The sequence below is a fragment of the Leptinotarsa decemlineata genome, unplaced genomic scaffold, assembly GCF_025532065.1.
Source record: "Leptinotarsa decemlineata unplaced genomic scaffold, Ldec_3_MD MMD2_tig00001064_RagTag_RagTag, whole genome shotgun sequence".
Taxonomy (NCBI): domain Eukaryota; kingdom Metazoa; phylum Arthropoda; class Insecta; order Coleoptera; family Chrysomelidae; genus Leptinotarsa; species Leptinotarsa decemlineata.
Genome location: NW_027412558.1, coordinates 2,439,159 through 2,454,374, shown reverse-complemented (window position 1 = coordinate 2,454,374; position 15,216 = coordinate 2,439,159). Strand labels below are relative to the sequence as shown.

The window sequence follows — 15,216 nt, the reverse complement described above, 5'->3', positions numbered from 1 at the left end:
AAAGGAAACCAACACCATCTTTTATTTCGATAAAAAAAATAATAACAAAACATGCAATAAATAATAAAAGTGCCAAGTAAAGCCATTTTTCGCTGTGCCTTGTGACACGCCTATGGTTCGTGACCATTAAGAAACCTAAAAAAATATTATAAATAAAGATTAGGATCATGCAATTGGCGGAAAACAAGAAGCTGACGATTATTCAATGCAAAGCGTTGCCAAGTGTTGGTGTTTTTATGCTGCCAAGTGTTAGTGTTCTTACGCTGCCCAGGGTTAGTTTTTTACGCTGCCAAATGTTTGTGCTTTTACATGTCCGAAGGGCATCCTTATTAACATCGAAAGTATTTGTTATATTTACAAGAAAACGTGTCAAACGTAAAAAAAGATGATGTGGGTTGAAGTTCAGATTAATAAGATTGAGGTTAGAAATTTGAGGGTAACATTGCCTCGAGTGACGCAAGTATCAACGCAAAACTTAGAGAAATGAAAGAAACATATTGGATATTCACTAATACATAACTGGAAATATTTTATAGTGAATTTATCTTGGTACAAAAACATGAATTTGATAATCCTTTCACATACTCCGACTTTGATTTTCTGTTTTCTCTCCAGACAGATTTTTCTGGATTGAAGGAATTTTTCACCATAATAATGGATCAATTTACAATTAAATTACACATATTTGTTTACACATACCTAATCTAAAATATAAAGAGATATATGTTAAATATTTCATTGGAGTAAACGAACAACTAATATTCGAATATTTGTAAATGCGGTTCCTCATAGTTATTATTAATATTTTCCTCGAGTTTGATGTTCAAATTTTAAAAAGTAGATATTTCTAGATTTACCAAATTTCGGATGTATTCATTCTTTGTATTTCGTTGAAGTGATCACTTTTGATTTATACCTAGAAGGCCGAAAATATTTTGGATTTCATAACACAATTTCTATGAAGTACAGTTAGGGATTTTTCTCTGCTCAAATTTCAACTAACTAGCCTTCAGAACACAGAAGAAGAAAACAAGAATAAGCTCAGCTAACTACACAGACAAATCTCAAAACATATATACAGCTAGTCCTAAAAATAAATCGCTATAAATCGTTATATATTTTTTAAAAGGATTGCCATACTAACCTCTCGAGTTTGTCCACGCAGGCGTCTTGATAGTCATGGATCCACCGCACGGCGTTGAAATGACATACTTGTCGCATGTCTTCAGGCAAGGTTTCTGTTTCGGGAAAAGTAAAGTTGTCTATGATCGGAATTATGTTGCAGTTCGCTGATAGAGCTGCACAAATTTCCTGGAGCAAACAAATGACTTCAGTAAAAATTATAATACGAGAAATATAAAAAGATATGTGAGAGAAATGAATAAACACCCGTCGCGATATTTCTCAGGAAAGTAGTTTCCCAATTTATCTAAAGTGATCTACTCTGCACCAACGCTAATTTTTACATTGACTTATGGGTTTTCAATTATCTCGACTTGGACAAAATTTCTTAATGACCTAGAGCAAAAGCATTTCTCTTACAAAGTCAATGATCTTCATACAATAAACTCCACTCACCCTGTGCACCCAGTCTTTCCTATCAATGTCGTCCACACACCTGTCCAAAGCGTTCGGCGTAAGCACCAGCAAAAAGTGTTTCGCCTTCTGAATGCTCTGCAAAAGGTTGTTGTCGAATTTCCCGGCCTCTAGCCTCTCGACGTCTATGAAAACGCTGAACCCTCTCAGCTGTAGATGGACCTTGAGCAAACTGGCTAGCTGTGATCCGTTTGACCGCCTGTAGCTGACGAAGACGTCCAGAGACTTGTCCATGTTTTCCTCGTTCAGTCCATTTACGAGGCCGTTTTCCAGCTGCCTTATTCCCTCCATGATCCTGTATCTGTGGATGGAGTTCTTGATACCGACTTCGCTCAAGAGCTGGTCTTCGGATATGTTTCGAAGGTAGTCTTTTTTCTCTACTCCCGCGTTCAGGAAACTGTAGGTGTATATTGAGAACTCAGGGCCGAGTTGTTGGAGGAAGTTGTTGATGTGAGCGGTGTCTCTTGAGGTGTAGTCTGCCATTTTTTTGAGCTGCTGCAGTTCCCTGGTGAACCTGTCATTGAAATAATAAATGCAATAGTTCAAGAATGGGCTTTCAGCACGTACAAATTTTAGAAATGCTTCTGGTATTGGATTATTTGATGTCAGTGCTAGATCCCGTATGCCATGAGGACCTCACACAGTGAGGAATTCAAAACAACCGAGAAGGTTGGCAACGCTATCGCCAAAGATAGGGGAATATCATCTAGGCTTGGACGAGAAACACCTTAGATTGATGATACTCAATAATAATGATGTAATAAGAATAATTTCTTATAAAAATTTAGCCAATCACAAATTGAAAGAGAAACCAATCAAAGAGAATTTGAACAAGTGAAAGATAAATACCGCAGGAAATTTTATTTGATAACAAATGCTAGTATAAATCATGAACTGATAAGCATATCATATGATGAACTGCGGTTGTAGTATTAATATATCTAGATATTAGTGTAGTGGGTGAAAATAAACTAGTGCATGTGGTACAATCATTTGTGGTCTGGGTTTTATATTTATTAAACCGGTAATTTTCTGTCAATCATACAAAAATAACATAATTCCCATTGATTCATGAGAGGAATAATGAAACTGTTCAAGACCTCCTCAACTTTAATTTTCATAGGATCAATAAATATGTTTTTGAAAGTATCTATTGTCAAAAAGAAACAAGTTGGTTGCAACGAAAAACGCACAAAAGTTCCAACCGGAAAAGAGCAGAAAAGTAAATAAATCAGGTCGACATGAACAACAAAACGACCCTTTTTCCATTCCAGTAGTTGACACAACTAGGTATTCTATAACACATTATCGCAACTCACCTCTTTCGTTTGATTCCATTGGTTAGTCCTATGTCGTCCCTAAGATTATCTTCAGTCAGTTGCAGTAAAAGATCCCCGTCAACCCTACTATCGACAAAACTTGACGCGATTTCAGGAAACCCAATCTGTTTCACCCACTCTTCGACGTCTTCGGCAGACCAGAGCGGCACTTGCTGACTGAGCTTGTGCGGTACCTCCTCCCCAATCAAACGCAGAGCTTGGGCCGCGTACTTAGAAGCCACAGCGTTCGGACAACTCGCGACCTTCTTCAGCGACTCGACGGCACCGATTTCCGAGAACATATTGGTGTTTCCTTGCTGCTTCTTGATACCCGCTTCCATGCAGAAGTGGAAGGCGGCCAGGTTCCTCGCCTCTTCTCGTTTCGAACTGAGCACCGGTACCAAATTCTTCAACCAAGTTTTGCTTTGCCCGTGAGCGTGGGCGAGGTTAGACTTTGCGAACTCTGAAGGGTTATGAGAGGTGACGAAAGGTTCTACCAAGTTGAGGGTGCCAGACGATAGCACTTGAGCTTCTATCTCAGGGTTGGCCACAAGCACCGTAATGGCCAAGCAAGCGTAGTATTTTATATTGTCGTCGTTGTGGAATGCCAGAGGGAAAAGCCACATCGGCACCTGGCGCTTTATCATGGCCTCCTGATTTTCGGCTCCACCGTACAAACTAAGATTAGCCAAAGCTCCGGCGCAGTGCCTCAATGTTTCAATGTCTGTCTTCCTGCACTCGAAGAGGAGTGCGTCCAAGCCTCCTAGACCAACCACGTCGCTGCAAGTTTCTTCGCTATGTTTGAACAGGTGTTCAAGAATGCCGGTTCCAACTCGCGAATGGTCTACGTTGGAGTTTTTAGTACAAACACAGGCGACGTTAATTACCTTATCCAATCCATGCTCAACAACGTGTGCTCTATTTTCCGCTGTCAGGCATTGCTCCAAGAGCTTGGCGCTGGAAAACTGAAGATCCTTGTCGGATTTGGTACAATTCTGCATGATTAAATCTAGACCTCCGCTATTCCTGAGAGCGTTGCATAGCGCGTAACCCAGCTCGTGGCCGTAGGTTGGTACAGCCCAGGCTTTACACATCACGTCGTTGATTTTGTTGAGGATCAAAGGCGCGTCTTTGCTCTGATCCAATTTCTGCAAACAGCGTATCGATTCGTCTAGGTATGTGGAGTATTTGTGTTTCGCCCTTTCGATGTCGTGAACGTCGGATTGGGCGGATAGTCCATCTAGATCGTCCAGGGAAGTGTTCAGTATCGATTCTTCTGGTGTACCGTTCATGAGGTGGAACTGAAATTGAAATAATGATGTTACTTGTTAATGATTGTCTACGAGATCCATCAAAACTATCGCATCAAGGAAATGTATTCAGCATAATGCACAGGGTCTTTGTTTTCTTTTATTTCTTAAACATATGTAAAATATCTTTCCTATAGCATGAGAAAATTATTGACATCCCTATATTACCCTTTTAGTACCAAATTTGTTGTTTTTAGTGGTAGGATCGTGAAAATAAGTTCTTCTAAACTAGGTTTTACTATGACTTCCTACGTTGTTGTTTTTTAAAATGCGGCAATTCCTTACCTTTGACTACTGATAGGCTGAAAAACATGTATCCCACTGAATTTCATAATACTCTAATTCAAATTCGAGCCATGATTTTTTTCATCGCTTGGTTACCTATACATTGATTAGTTGATCCGAAAGTTGTCAAGCTATTATCATATGCATTATGAGTAAAACTTGTAGCAAAACTTCATTGTAAATCTCTCAGTTCACGTTTTTCTAGTTGAATTTACTGCAAGTATTGAGCTTTTCAATAATCAAACTTCTGGAAACCAGACAGATGAGCAATTTGGTTATTACTTTCTTAATGAAATATTTTAAATCACCATCGTCCATGATCAGATCGACGTTATCAAAAGTTTTCAAAATCACTTTGAGTATTATTGTCTATTGGTTACTAAGAAACCAAATGAAGGTGGGCAAGAGTGGTGAAAGAGTGGATTGGTTGCAATGCCATTTGGACTATAAAATGCTACACCAACTATTCAGCAGGTCATGAATGCCCTAGGTGAGTTTTCAAAATAAGCTGGCCACACGCGTTCATTCATCAGAGAACTATTTGTAGACTTTCAACTGTTGATTTTCTTACCTGTCTTGTAGATTGCATCATAGCAGCAGTGTTACTGGAAGCCTTAGTGGAGGTGTATACGTGACTAGAACTGGAACTATGTTTTTCTTGATTATATATACCACTAGTAGTGACCGTTTGACGCTGTTGCTGGGATTCGATGGCTGTCCTTTCGCTACTGAATTTGTCCGTCGTGAGTTTCATATTCGTTTGGGCCATGTTTTTCGATTCCTGTTGACTAAGCTCGCCCGCCTTCAGTAACCTCGCTTCCTGAAATAAACAGATACGACTGGTGTAACGAGATTGTTTTCATGGCATCTGCAGGATATTTGATATCCGGCTGATTTAATTTAGTAACAATGAGTGCATAGTTCCAACGGTACAGATAAGAAAGATAAGAGATGTAATGTTTGGATAAAAAAATTTGGAAACATCATACTGGATTTATTTTAGGTGTAGTGTTCAAGGTATCACCTGAATTGTAGAATTTTTATGTTGATTTCGCTATAAAACTGCTATGGTCTGACAAAAATTTGAAATATATACGAGGCAATAAAAGTGGGATATTAATACATGAAATATTTCAAATAGTTTTAGGAATAACGAGTTTCTGGCATGGGACTGACGTTGAAGGCGTTTTTAAACAAAATTAATTTCACGGTTATTAAAGCTGATTTTGTCTTCAAAGATATTGACAATACGTTTATTAATTTTCGGCAGGATGAGGGCTATATTACATATAAAATTTTATTCAACGTAATTTACAAGATAACGAAATTATGACAAATGTTTTTGTGAGCAAAAAAGGGTATTCAATATTTACGTTCGTCATCATTTGGAGCTTCAATTTAGGAGGAACTTTAACTCTAGTAACGACTAGAGGTAGCTCTTCTGTGTTCCTGTCCATTTTCCTCAAGGCTCCTTCTCGCACTGGCCACGGAGCCGACATGATACGACCCCTCTTGAAAACACTAAAACGTTCGGTCGCGCGCAATTAAAACATGCTTTATTGCGTAAGAAACATCACGAACGAGATGTTATCGCTTCGCGCGATTGGGGAATATTGGAACCGAAATTGTCGAGTAAAAATAAGACTTGCGATTGTTTTGGATCGGTGCCACAATTTTAATGCTATGGACGTTGATACATACACTGACCGACGAAAATAATGCGCCTTTTTATTTATAACGGGCTAATCAATAAAACGAACATTGAATAAATATTAGGTGTATTTATTTTGAGTTGTCCAGATTCGAACATGGTGTTTTCGACATGATTCACGATGTAGAATGTTAACTTATTGGAGACATACCTTTAAAATGGACCCTCAAGAGAAAAACGTGAAACGTGTTACACTGAATTCGGCTCTAAAGCAAATAATAACGTAAATTAGCTCAAGTGCGTGGCGACCTGTTAATGACAGTTTAATAGATCCGGAATAGCAAACCTTGAGGATAATATAGTCTGTAAGATATGACTGTGGTGTGAAGAAAATCGTGGTTTGAAAATCTAATAAACAATGTCTGCTTCAGGAGAAACGAAGTGAGGAAGAAAAATATGGAAATTCACAAAAATATTTGAGTGCAGCTGATATACAGTGTGTGTCAGAACGATCATCTATCAGAACTTGATTGTGAAGGAGTGAAGTTATCGAAAAATGATTTATCAAACAGCATGTGGTAAGCTAACAATCAATGGATGGATAAAAAGTATACGTACTCTGAAGTTCATATTTAATTGATAAACGTATACAAATTTCAAATGAATATAATACAACAAGGTGGAACGTGAGAGAATGAACAGATAAATAAAAAGGAAGAAAATTATGATATCAAGTCTATGAGAGACAAGCAGTATTTGAATATGACTAATTTACAACAAAACGAATAGTCACGTTTCCTAAAGTTGACGATTACTCTTAGGTGTTTAATGCTATGACGGATATTCGTTTTACCTACATCGTATTAATGTGTGATGAGTTGTTATTTTAACAGATGAAATTATCTCGATTTTGTGGTAGTTTTTTGCTAGACTTCTTTAGCTAGGTTGAACCAAATAATCTTAGAACTATATGTGACTTTTATTATGAAATATAAAATATAATAGTTATTTTTGTACCAGTGATATTATGCCAAAAAAATGCGACGAACTTATGAGGTTCATGAGTTCATGTGTAAGGGCATACAAATCTATTATCAAACGCTGAAATTGCTGACGAAAGTGCAGAAAAAAATCCAAAAAAATCAATATAGAACTTGCTACCGAAAAAATCGAGAGACGTTCACGACAAAGAATATAACAAATTACTGAACTGGGGTGGAAATACATTTTTCAATTGATAATAGCTTATTCATAAACTGCAATTTTATACCCTCCAGCGCCATGAAGGGCATGTTAAGCTTGCTAAAAATACCATATTATGTGGTGAATAAGTGATAAAAATACAATACTTACCAATACAATTTACTGTTCATGGGGAAAATCTCAGTGGACTCGTTTGTATCGGTAAGTTTCGATATGGAATTACATTAAATATTCAAAAACAAAATAATGCTGTGATATGACATAAAAAATATAACATAACGAACCGTGAATGATATAAAATGGTATTCTTCATTACCTCTAGTTTGATGAAGAAATTGCCATCAGTAATTAAAAACTGAATCATTTTTCAAGTATGAGATCACTCTAGTCAACTGCACTTGTGGAGAAGTTTCTATCAACTGTGAGTTTCAATCTCTTTCTTTGCTATATTAACCTCATATCAACGATGTGATAAACATTCAAACTATGAATAAATGTGAATTCCGATTATGGATGACTGAGTAATGTTTATGGATGTTTATAGATTTGTAAATACGTAAATATAAAGAAAGATGATGAACACGGTTTAGTTTCTACGAAAAAAAAAAAACTAATGTCTAATATATCTATAAATGAATCTAACAGAAATTAGATCATTCATTAATCACAGTACAGACCAATACAAATAAAAGAGATGTACCAAGAAATAATATTTATGTACGCCACTGCTGATATCAGCAGTGGCGTACAATAGTTGTACGCCACTGGTGAAATCATTTGAAATAGCTATCGAGTCAGTAGCGTAGAAATGGGGATCAAGCATCATTAAAGTTTCGAAAATGTGTTTTGGTATCCGTAGCCATTCGAACAATCTTTGAAATAAAAACTTTGTTTCGATAGTAGAGAAGAAAGACGTATTCAAATTGCTAATAGATTCGTATTTTATTAGGAGTACAGCATAAGTAATAATGAAAATAAAATAAATTCAATCTGATGAAATATCAAACTTGGAGAAAAACTGTGGTGCACAATTATTATTACCATGAATATTTGTGTAACGCCACTGGAGTTATTATCCGTAATTATCATCCCCTTGTGACTGGTAACTAACACGCCTAGTTCCACTAAAATCGACAAGAATACATTTTTGAGAAATCATGAAAATGGTAAAATGACAAACTTGAGTTTACGAAAATTTCAGGAAAAGCAGAAAAGGCCAATGGCAGAACAACACCAAATCTGTGACAGTTAACAAAAAACAATGAGAAGAGGAAAGAAAAGTTACGATATATGTTTAAGTCAGCGGACATAACCTTTTCATAGAAAGGATAAATTACAAAGTCATTTATCTGGCGTAAACTACCTGAAAATCAACCTGCTGATTAGGCTTAACGAATTCAGTCACCAAATGAGCTTCCTTCTATTCCCATGAAACTATTTTCTGCGGTGAATGTATATCTCATGTTCGGTACTATCAGCTGATATTATTCAAATAAATATCTGTTCATCAGTTGATAAAATAAAAAATTATTTGTCCGAACGAATCACTCAATTACTTTATCGAGTTTTTCAGCTATTGTTGATCCAAGTACCATGTACCCCAATTTTTTTTCCATAGGCATGGAAAATTTGGGATACGAATACGTTACTGTTTTTGAATTTGACTTCGATGTTTTGCAGTAAACAGCCATTTGAAACTGAATGGTTTGCCTGAATCAGTTAAGGAAGGTCATCAGATTTGATTCCTGAATACCAACAAAGTTGAACATTAGCAGTAGATAGATGAATACTTATATCCTGATTGCACTTAACATCGAACCAAACGCAAACAAATTCGCCCTTAGGTCTAATGGTCCGACTAATATTCTTGAGCACAAGTGGAAATAACCAAAATTTTCTCCCAAATCGCTTGGTTTAGCTATCATTGGTTGAAGCTGTCTGAATCGAGTACCGAACAAATAATCGAAAAATTAATATTACTGGAGTTTTTTCCTAACACCAAACCGTTTATTTTTAACACTTCGACACGTGTTTCAATCACCAAGCGTTCATCTTCACGAGAAAGACACCTCAGTCAGTTGGTGATTGAGGTGTCGAGGTGTTAAAAATAACGGTTTGGTGTCGAAGTGTTAAAAATAACGTTGATGTCGAGGCGTTAAAAATAACATTTTGGTGTCGAGGTGTTAAAAATAACGGTTTGGTGTCGAGGTGTTAAAAATAACGGTTTGGTGTCGAGGTGTTAAAAAATAACGGTTTGGTGTCGAGGTGTTAAAAATAACGGTTTGGTGTCGAGGTGTTAAAAATAACGGTTGGTGTCGAGGTGTTAAAAATAATGGTTTTGTATTGGTATAAAACTCCAGTAATATTCATTACTAATCCAAAGGTTCCAAAAAGTGCATCACAGGTAAATAATCAAAAGTTTGTCCCAATACCTAAATATTATTCACATAATCTAAACTATTTTTTCAACTGACCTTCAAGCTGAGTCATAAAACAACAAATTTATTCGGAGAACATTCTGGAACACCTACCTTGACGCGTGCTGCAAGCTTTCTACTGGGAATGAAAAGCAATCTTCGGTTAACTTTAACATTATTGTCCAACGAGCAAACCACATGGGATGTGCGATTACACGAATCGAGTCTATCATTAAACGCCAATTTTTTTAATTGAAGTAGCGCCCGAAACGATTTCTGTCTCATGGCGTCTTCTCTCCGACGCGAACTAGGTCTAGCGTGTCGACGGCAGCGTCGCGCGCCGGATTATCGATCTAGCTGGCCGAAATTCTTAGAAATTTTAATGAAGGGTTGTTTGGACTCTCGAACCCCTGAACTGGCATATAGTGTTTCTACCGAAGCGATAAAAAGATATCGTGTATTGGATTCTCAGAAAATATAAGTCGACGAAGAGGTTTCTGAGAACAGGGTGTTCCGCAAGGTTCAGTTTTGGGGACATTGTCTGTTATGATCTCTCATAAAAAAATAGTTTCTGATTAAAACGTGAAGCGATGGTACTGTTGATGATGATACATCAAGAATAAGAAAAACTTTACATCAGATTGAATATTGTTGCAGCAGTTCTTACAAACTTATGATTAATGGTTTGAAAATGATCTGAATTTTTTGGATCCTCCGGTTGTTAGTATCGTTGAACCAATAAGTTGAATTATTGTTGATATACAAACTAATAAATTCATGAACTTAGGGATTACAGTGGTTTCCAGTCTGCGACGTTAACTGAGTTAAATTATTTTTTTATATTAGGTTTGAGAGGTACTAATCGTACCATTCTAACAAGGCCAGTGTTGCCAAGTCATTTACAAGTTTAGCAGTAGTTTTTGTTTCAGAAAAACAGTTGGTCGATACAAAAAACAGTAGAAAATATATTTTATAGATACATTCTACAAACATGGTCATTTTCACCACTCAGAGTTATTTAATAATTTTAACAGCAACTTAACTGAGTCATCAGGTAATTTTAACTCTCAAACTAAAAGAGTACGTGAACCGAAAGCGTAGATCTACTGCCAAAACAGTAGACCTGGAAACACTGAATATGGCTATCTTCTTGTGCTTCTTTCTTCATTTCTTCTGCATCGGCAGTGGATTGATTCGCAATGCATTTCTAGTTTATATCTGGATTAAGCATTTGTTTACGATTCACCTATTTTTTCATAGTTTTCACTGATCATTTTTATTGTTAGCTATCTTTCTCTGTAAGTTTGTCCACCTCAATATGTAATTGAGAAATGATACTGAAAAGTATCATTTCAAGTTCTCGGACAAATGATTGTAAATAAAATTATCTGCGACTCCAGCTTGAAGTACAGATGCACCAACTCCAAATCATCAACGATTGACTTAATGACCAGTCGAACAAAGCGACTTCAAACTATCGGCATAAACAATTCTCTAACCGATAAAACATCAATAGACGGAACGCGTGTCGTGCGAACATATTTTTCATCCTGACGTTTTATTAACATTCGTAATGTGGCACACCTGAAAAGGAGTGCTTGCGTCTCAAATGACCTGAATAACATTGCGAGGGGCATTACAAAAGTTGCGGGTCAAGGTTTTTTTTGGAAAAAGAATCGCCAACGAACACAAATTTCTGAAGTAAAACTCCTTTACGCGCGCTTGACTTGGGAGTGAGCTGATAAATGCGTGACGAGAACGTTACGAAAAGTGTGATCGGAAGAGGCGAACGGAAGTTGAGAGGGAGGTATAAGTTAGTAAAGATAGAAAGAGAGAGAGTTACTTTTCGTATATTACCATACGAGCAAGAGAGCGAGCACACATTTTACGGACGAGTATATATATACATTAGAGGTGTTACTGACAAAATTGCCTGGATTTTCAAAAAACAGGACATAAAAACTATATTCACCACCAACAAACAAATTTCTACATTCCTCCATTCCCCCAAAGACAAAATCATCAATGAATTCCAGGGTATATATGAAATTCCATGTTCCGATTGCCATACAACTTATGTAGGCCAGACCAATAGACGTGTCACAAGTAGAGTACACGAACATCAACTTGCTGCCCGAAAGTCAGACCGATCCTCAGCCCTGTCCAAACATCATCAAGAAACAGGACACAATATAGACTTTGTAAGACCATCGACATAGCCAAAACACTACAAGCTCGGACATTTCGCGAGGCTATCTAAATCGAGAACATTTGCATGAGAATACAATTATTAAAACACAATGTTTAAATATATGAACAGACTACGTAAATGACTAAACTCGTGTTTTCCAACGATAGGATTTCATTGTTAAAATATATCGCGCCTTGACGCGGCTGGATACATTACCAGAACGTCGCGTATTCTTTTCGATTTTAATGTTTCGATTCGAATTGAAAATGTGTCCTATTATAAGTTTCGATTGAGATTTCTGAATGTCATATATATATATATAAATTGTTGACATTGAAGAACTGTTTCCCAAGTTACATACGAATAGTATGATTTTATGGCCCCAAAATACTTCAAAGAGCACTAAAACAAAAAATTTCACTTCCTGTTGAACTTTCGCGCATGAAACTAACCTTCACCAAGTTCCGTCATCCCTAACGTTTCATAAATCAATATTAATTACAGTCATAAAATCCTAATCGACACTTTCGTCTCGAAAATTCTATAAAAAAAATTGAACACCCTTGATTATAGGTCTCTTCAATTTATCATCGCGATAGGGTAATTACGTCTATCAGATAATTACCTCCAACATACATCATCAACGTCGATTTGATTATTACTCGTTTGTAAATATGAAAGCATTCGAAACGGAGAGTCAGATAAAAAAATTAATTAGTGTTATTATTTGTCACTTCTGCTGCCTGAAATTTGAGTGTGATAGGTTTCAGAAATTGCCGACTAATTTCGAAAGCAGGAAAAATATTTGAGTAGATAGCCCGTTACAATGAGGAATGTTCCTCAATTTGGTTACTACAGCAAATGCAAGTTTGAACAAAATAAAGTTGAGTTTAATTCATGAGCTTTTCAAATTCACTTTGAAAAGTATTCAAATTGATGTTTCAAATGTTGGGTTTTAATTTTTAAAGGGATTTGTTTCTAATTCACATATTGGCAACAGTGCCTATATCAAGTTGAAATAATTTATACGTACCTAGATATTCTACTTTAAAATAGGAAAATTATCTTTTTAAATCAACAATTAAGGCAAAATATAAATTATAGTTCAATACCACCTCCACAAGCCACATAAACAACAGTTGTTTTGTTATTTATTTATATAGAGGAAGATAGATTAGGTGCACAAAATGTCATATGTCACAGAATGTCTCGGAACTTGGAACATAAGTAAACAGAACACCACGCCTTTGAAATATGTCATCTTTGTTTGTCTCATACAGATAACAGATTCATTGTCCTTTATTAGCTATAAACGATGTTGCCAAATGGTGAAATAGAAACAAATCCCTTTAAATGTTGAATGCATTATTTTATTCCCCCTTTTCGAGTGTTTAATTAATTTTTTAAAGAAAAAGGTTGAAATGATAAGTTTAAAATGCGTTGTTTTAGAGCTCTTTTATGAAAAATAGGTAATTGATTTTCGTCAGGAGAAACATTCCCCATCACTCGAGAGATAGAAAAAATATTAGAAAATTATTCAAAATGGGTGGGCGTTCAACAGAACACCTCTTTTCCCGCTTAATACGATTTTGTAGTGAATAACTCATTTTTGCTACAAAAAAATAAATACACATATCGAAAAAAAATATTGATTTTTTCCATTTATTTCCTCGTAATAATAATTTTTTTCTATGTCTGGCGAATTGGAAAACTGAAAAAGGTTTCTACACTTCTTTCAACATATTCAATAATTTAAAGTAATACCTTTATTGCAAACATTTTCAATATTATCCTTCCAAAACGATTTCCACAAAAAAATCAACAAAAAACCAGCTGTAGCCTACCTTCGCTGTTAGCTGACTCTTTTCAGCTGAAACTCCGTCAATTTCCAATCTAGCCCTTGTTGCGGCTGCTGCACTATTTTCCTCGTAAGACAGATCCCCAGCTTGAATTTTCTTCGATTCCGCCACCTTGGCGCTTTCCTTCTCGGCGCTCATACCGTCTTTCATCACCTGGAAATAAAAAACTGTCAGTTAAAGTTGCCGATAGAATTAGTAAAGACTGATTTGAATACAATGCCCATTGAATTTATTTATGACGGTTATTTTTACATCCGTGTTTTTGTTGCGGTATTATTTTTTTAATCGGGAATGCAAACGTGGAAATGAGTTGGGAATTGTCGAAAGTTTTGTTTGTATTTGGCAAAATGTTTGTTCATTGTGGTTCTTTCTCCATTAAGCTGTAATTAGATTTTAATATAAACCGAAGGGGATATATTTTCAGGAGAGCATAATATTTGCAAAGAGTTTCTTTGGAAGATTCCCACTTTTTTTTGTATGAGTAAGGAGTCGCAGCAAGCCAAAACGTTTTTACCTAAAAATTGATATCTCCTAATACAATACGACTCCTATGGCTGGGATTAAATCGATGACATGAGTAGATTTAACTCATTCGCGTTATGAATGCTTCATCTTATAATGTTATCAAAATTGGTGCTGACGAGGCAATAAGGCAAGTATATTATTCCGAAACATCGATTGTCCGTCGTTGAATTCAGGAGGAGTTTCACGTCTGAAATATCTATGAAGATCAAGATCAAGTGAAAGCTCTCTTTGAAGCTTATCAATTTCTGAATTCGACAACCTTTTATTTTTCCTGTTTCAAATATAAAAAAATAACATAATATATTGAAATATTTCAATGCCAATTATTCAGTTATTGATGTTCCACAAGAAAACAAAATAACTAACGATATAACAGACAGAATTTAAACCCTTTCAATTTAAACAAGATTCCTTCGGTTGGGATTTATTCAAATAAGAGAATGAATGTCGTTTCGACGACAGATCAAATTCATTCCATGACATGGAGTCGTAATATATGAATGAGTTGTGTGTGTTTTCTATAATGTTATCAAATTTGGTACTGAAGAGCCTTAAGGCAAGTGTCTTAAAGCGAAACATCGATGTATACCAGTAAAATTTTTACTTTTCATTTAATATTATTGTGTAGGAATCCTGTAATGATATCTGATTCAATTCCATCACTAATGTTTGGAATACAAACCAATTAAAGCATTTTTTGTATAATTCAGTGTTCATATAAAAGTATTTGTTTCGAAAGAATTTTTCTTTCGTGTAATTCAATGTTTATATGAAAGCAGCTGTTTCAGGAGGGCTTTTTCTTTTAGTTTGTGTCTGAAAGTTACTTCTTTGCATGATCTACATAACTTTGTATAGAGTTA

The 15,216-nt window shown here is 35.8% G+C and overlaps 1 protein-coding gene across 16 annotated transcripts in view; it reads right to left on the bottom strand.

Annotated features, from left to right (window-relative positions):
- The window catches only part of Sarm (Sterile alpha and Armadillo motif), a 185,890-nt gene that overhangs the window by 7,352 nt on the left and 163,322 nt on the right, over positions 1-15,216 (bottom strand). For 13 of the 16 annotated variants that reach the window (XR_012465499.1, XM_023166048.2, XM_074175526.1 and 10 more), the window contains 5 exons: positions 13,817-13,984; positions 5,082-5,330; positions 2,916-4,216; positions 1,579-2,110; positions 1,145-1,311 (listed from right to left, as the gene is read on the bottom strand). Coding sequence is in view for 15 of the 16 variants with exons in the window: in XM_023166048.2 (XP_023021816.1) it covers positions 1,145-1,311; positions 1,579-2,110; positions 2,916-4,216; positions 5,082-5,330; positions 13,817-13,984 (2,417 nt within the window). In the remaining variant the exon portion in view is untranslated. Of the gene's footprint in view, positions 1-4; positions 136-1,144; positions 1,312-1,578; positions 2,111-2,915; positions 4,217-5,081; positions 5,331-5,883; positions 6,098-9,895; positions 10,082-13,816; positions 13,985-15,216 lie in introns of those variants that run through there. The other 3 variants (XM_074175532.1, XM_023166103.2, XM_023166111.2) reach the window with 3 other exon arrangements.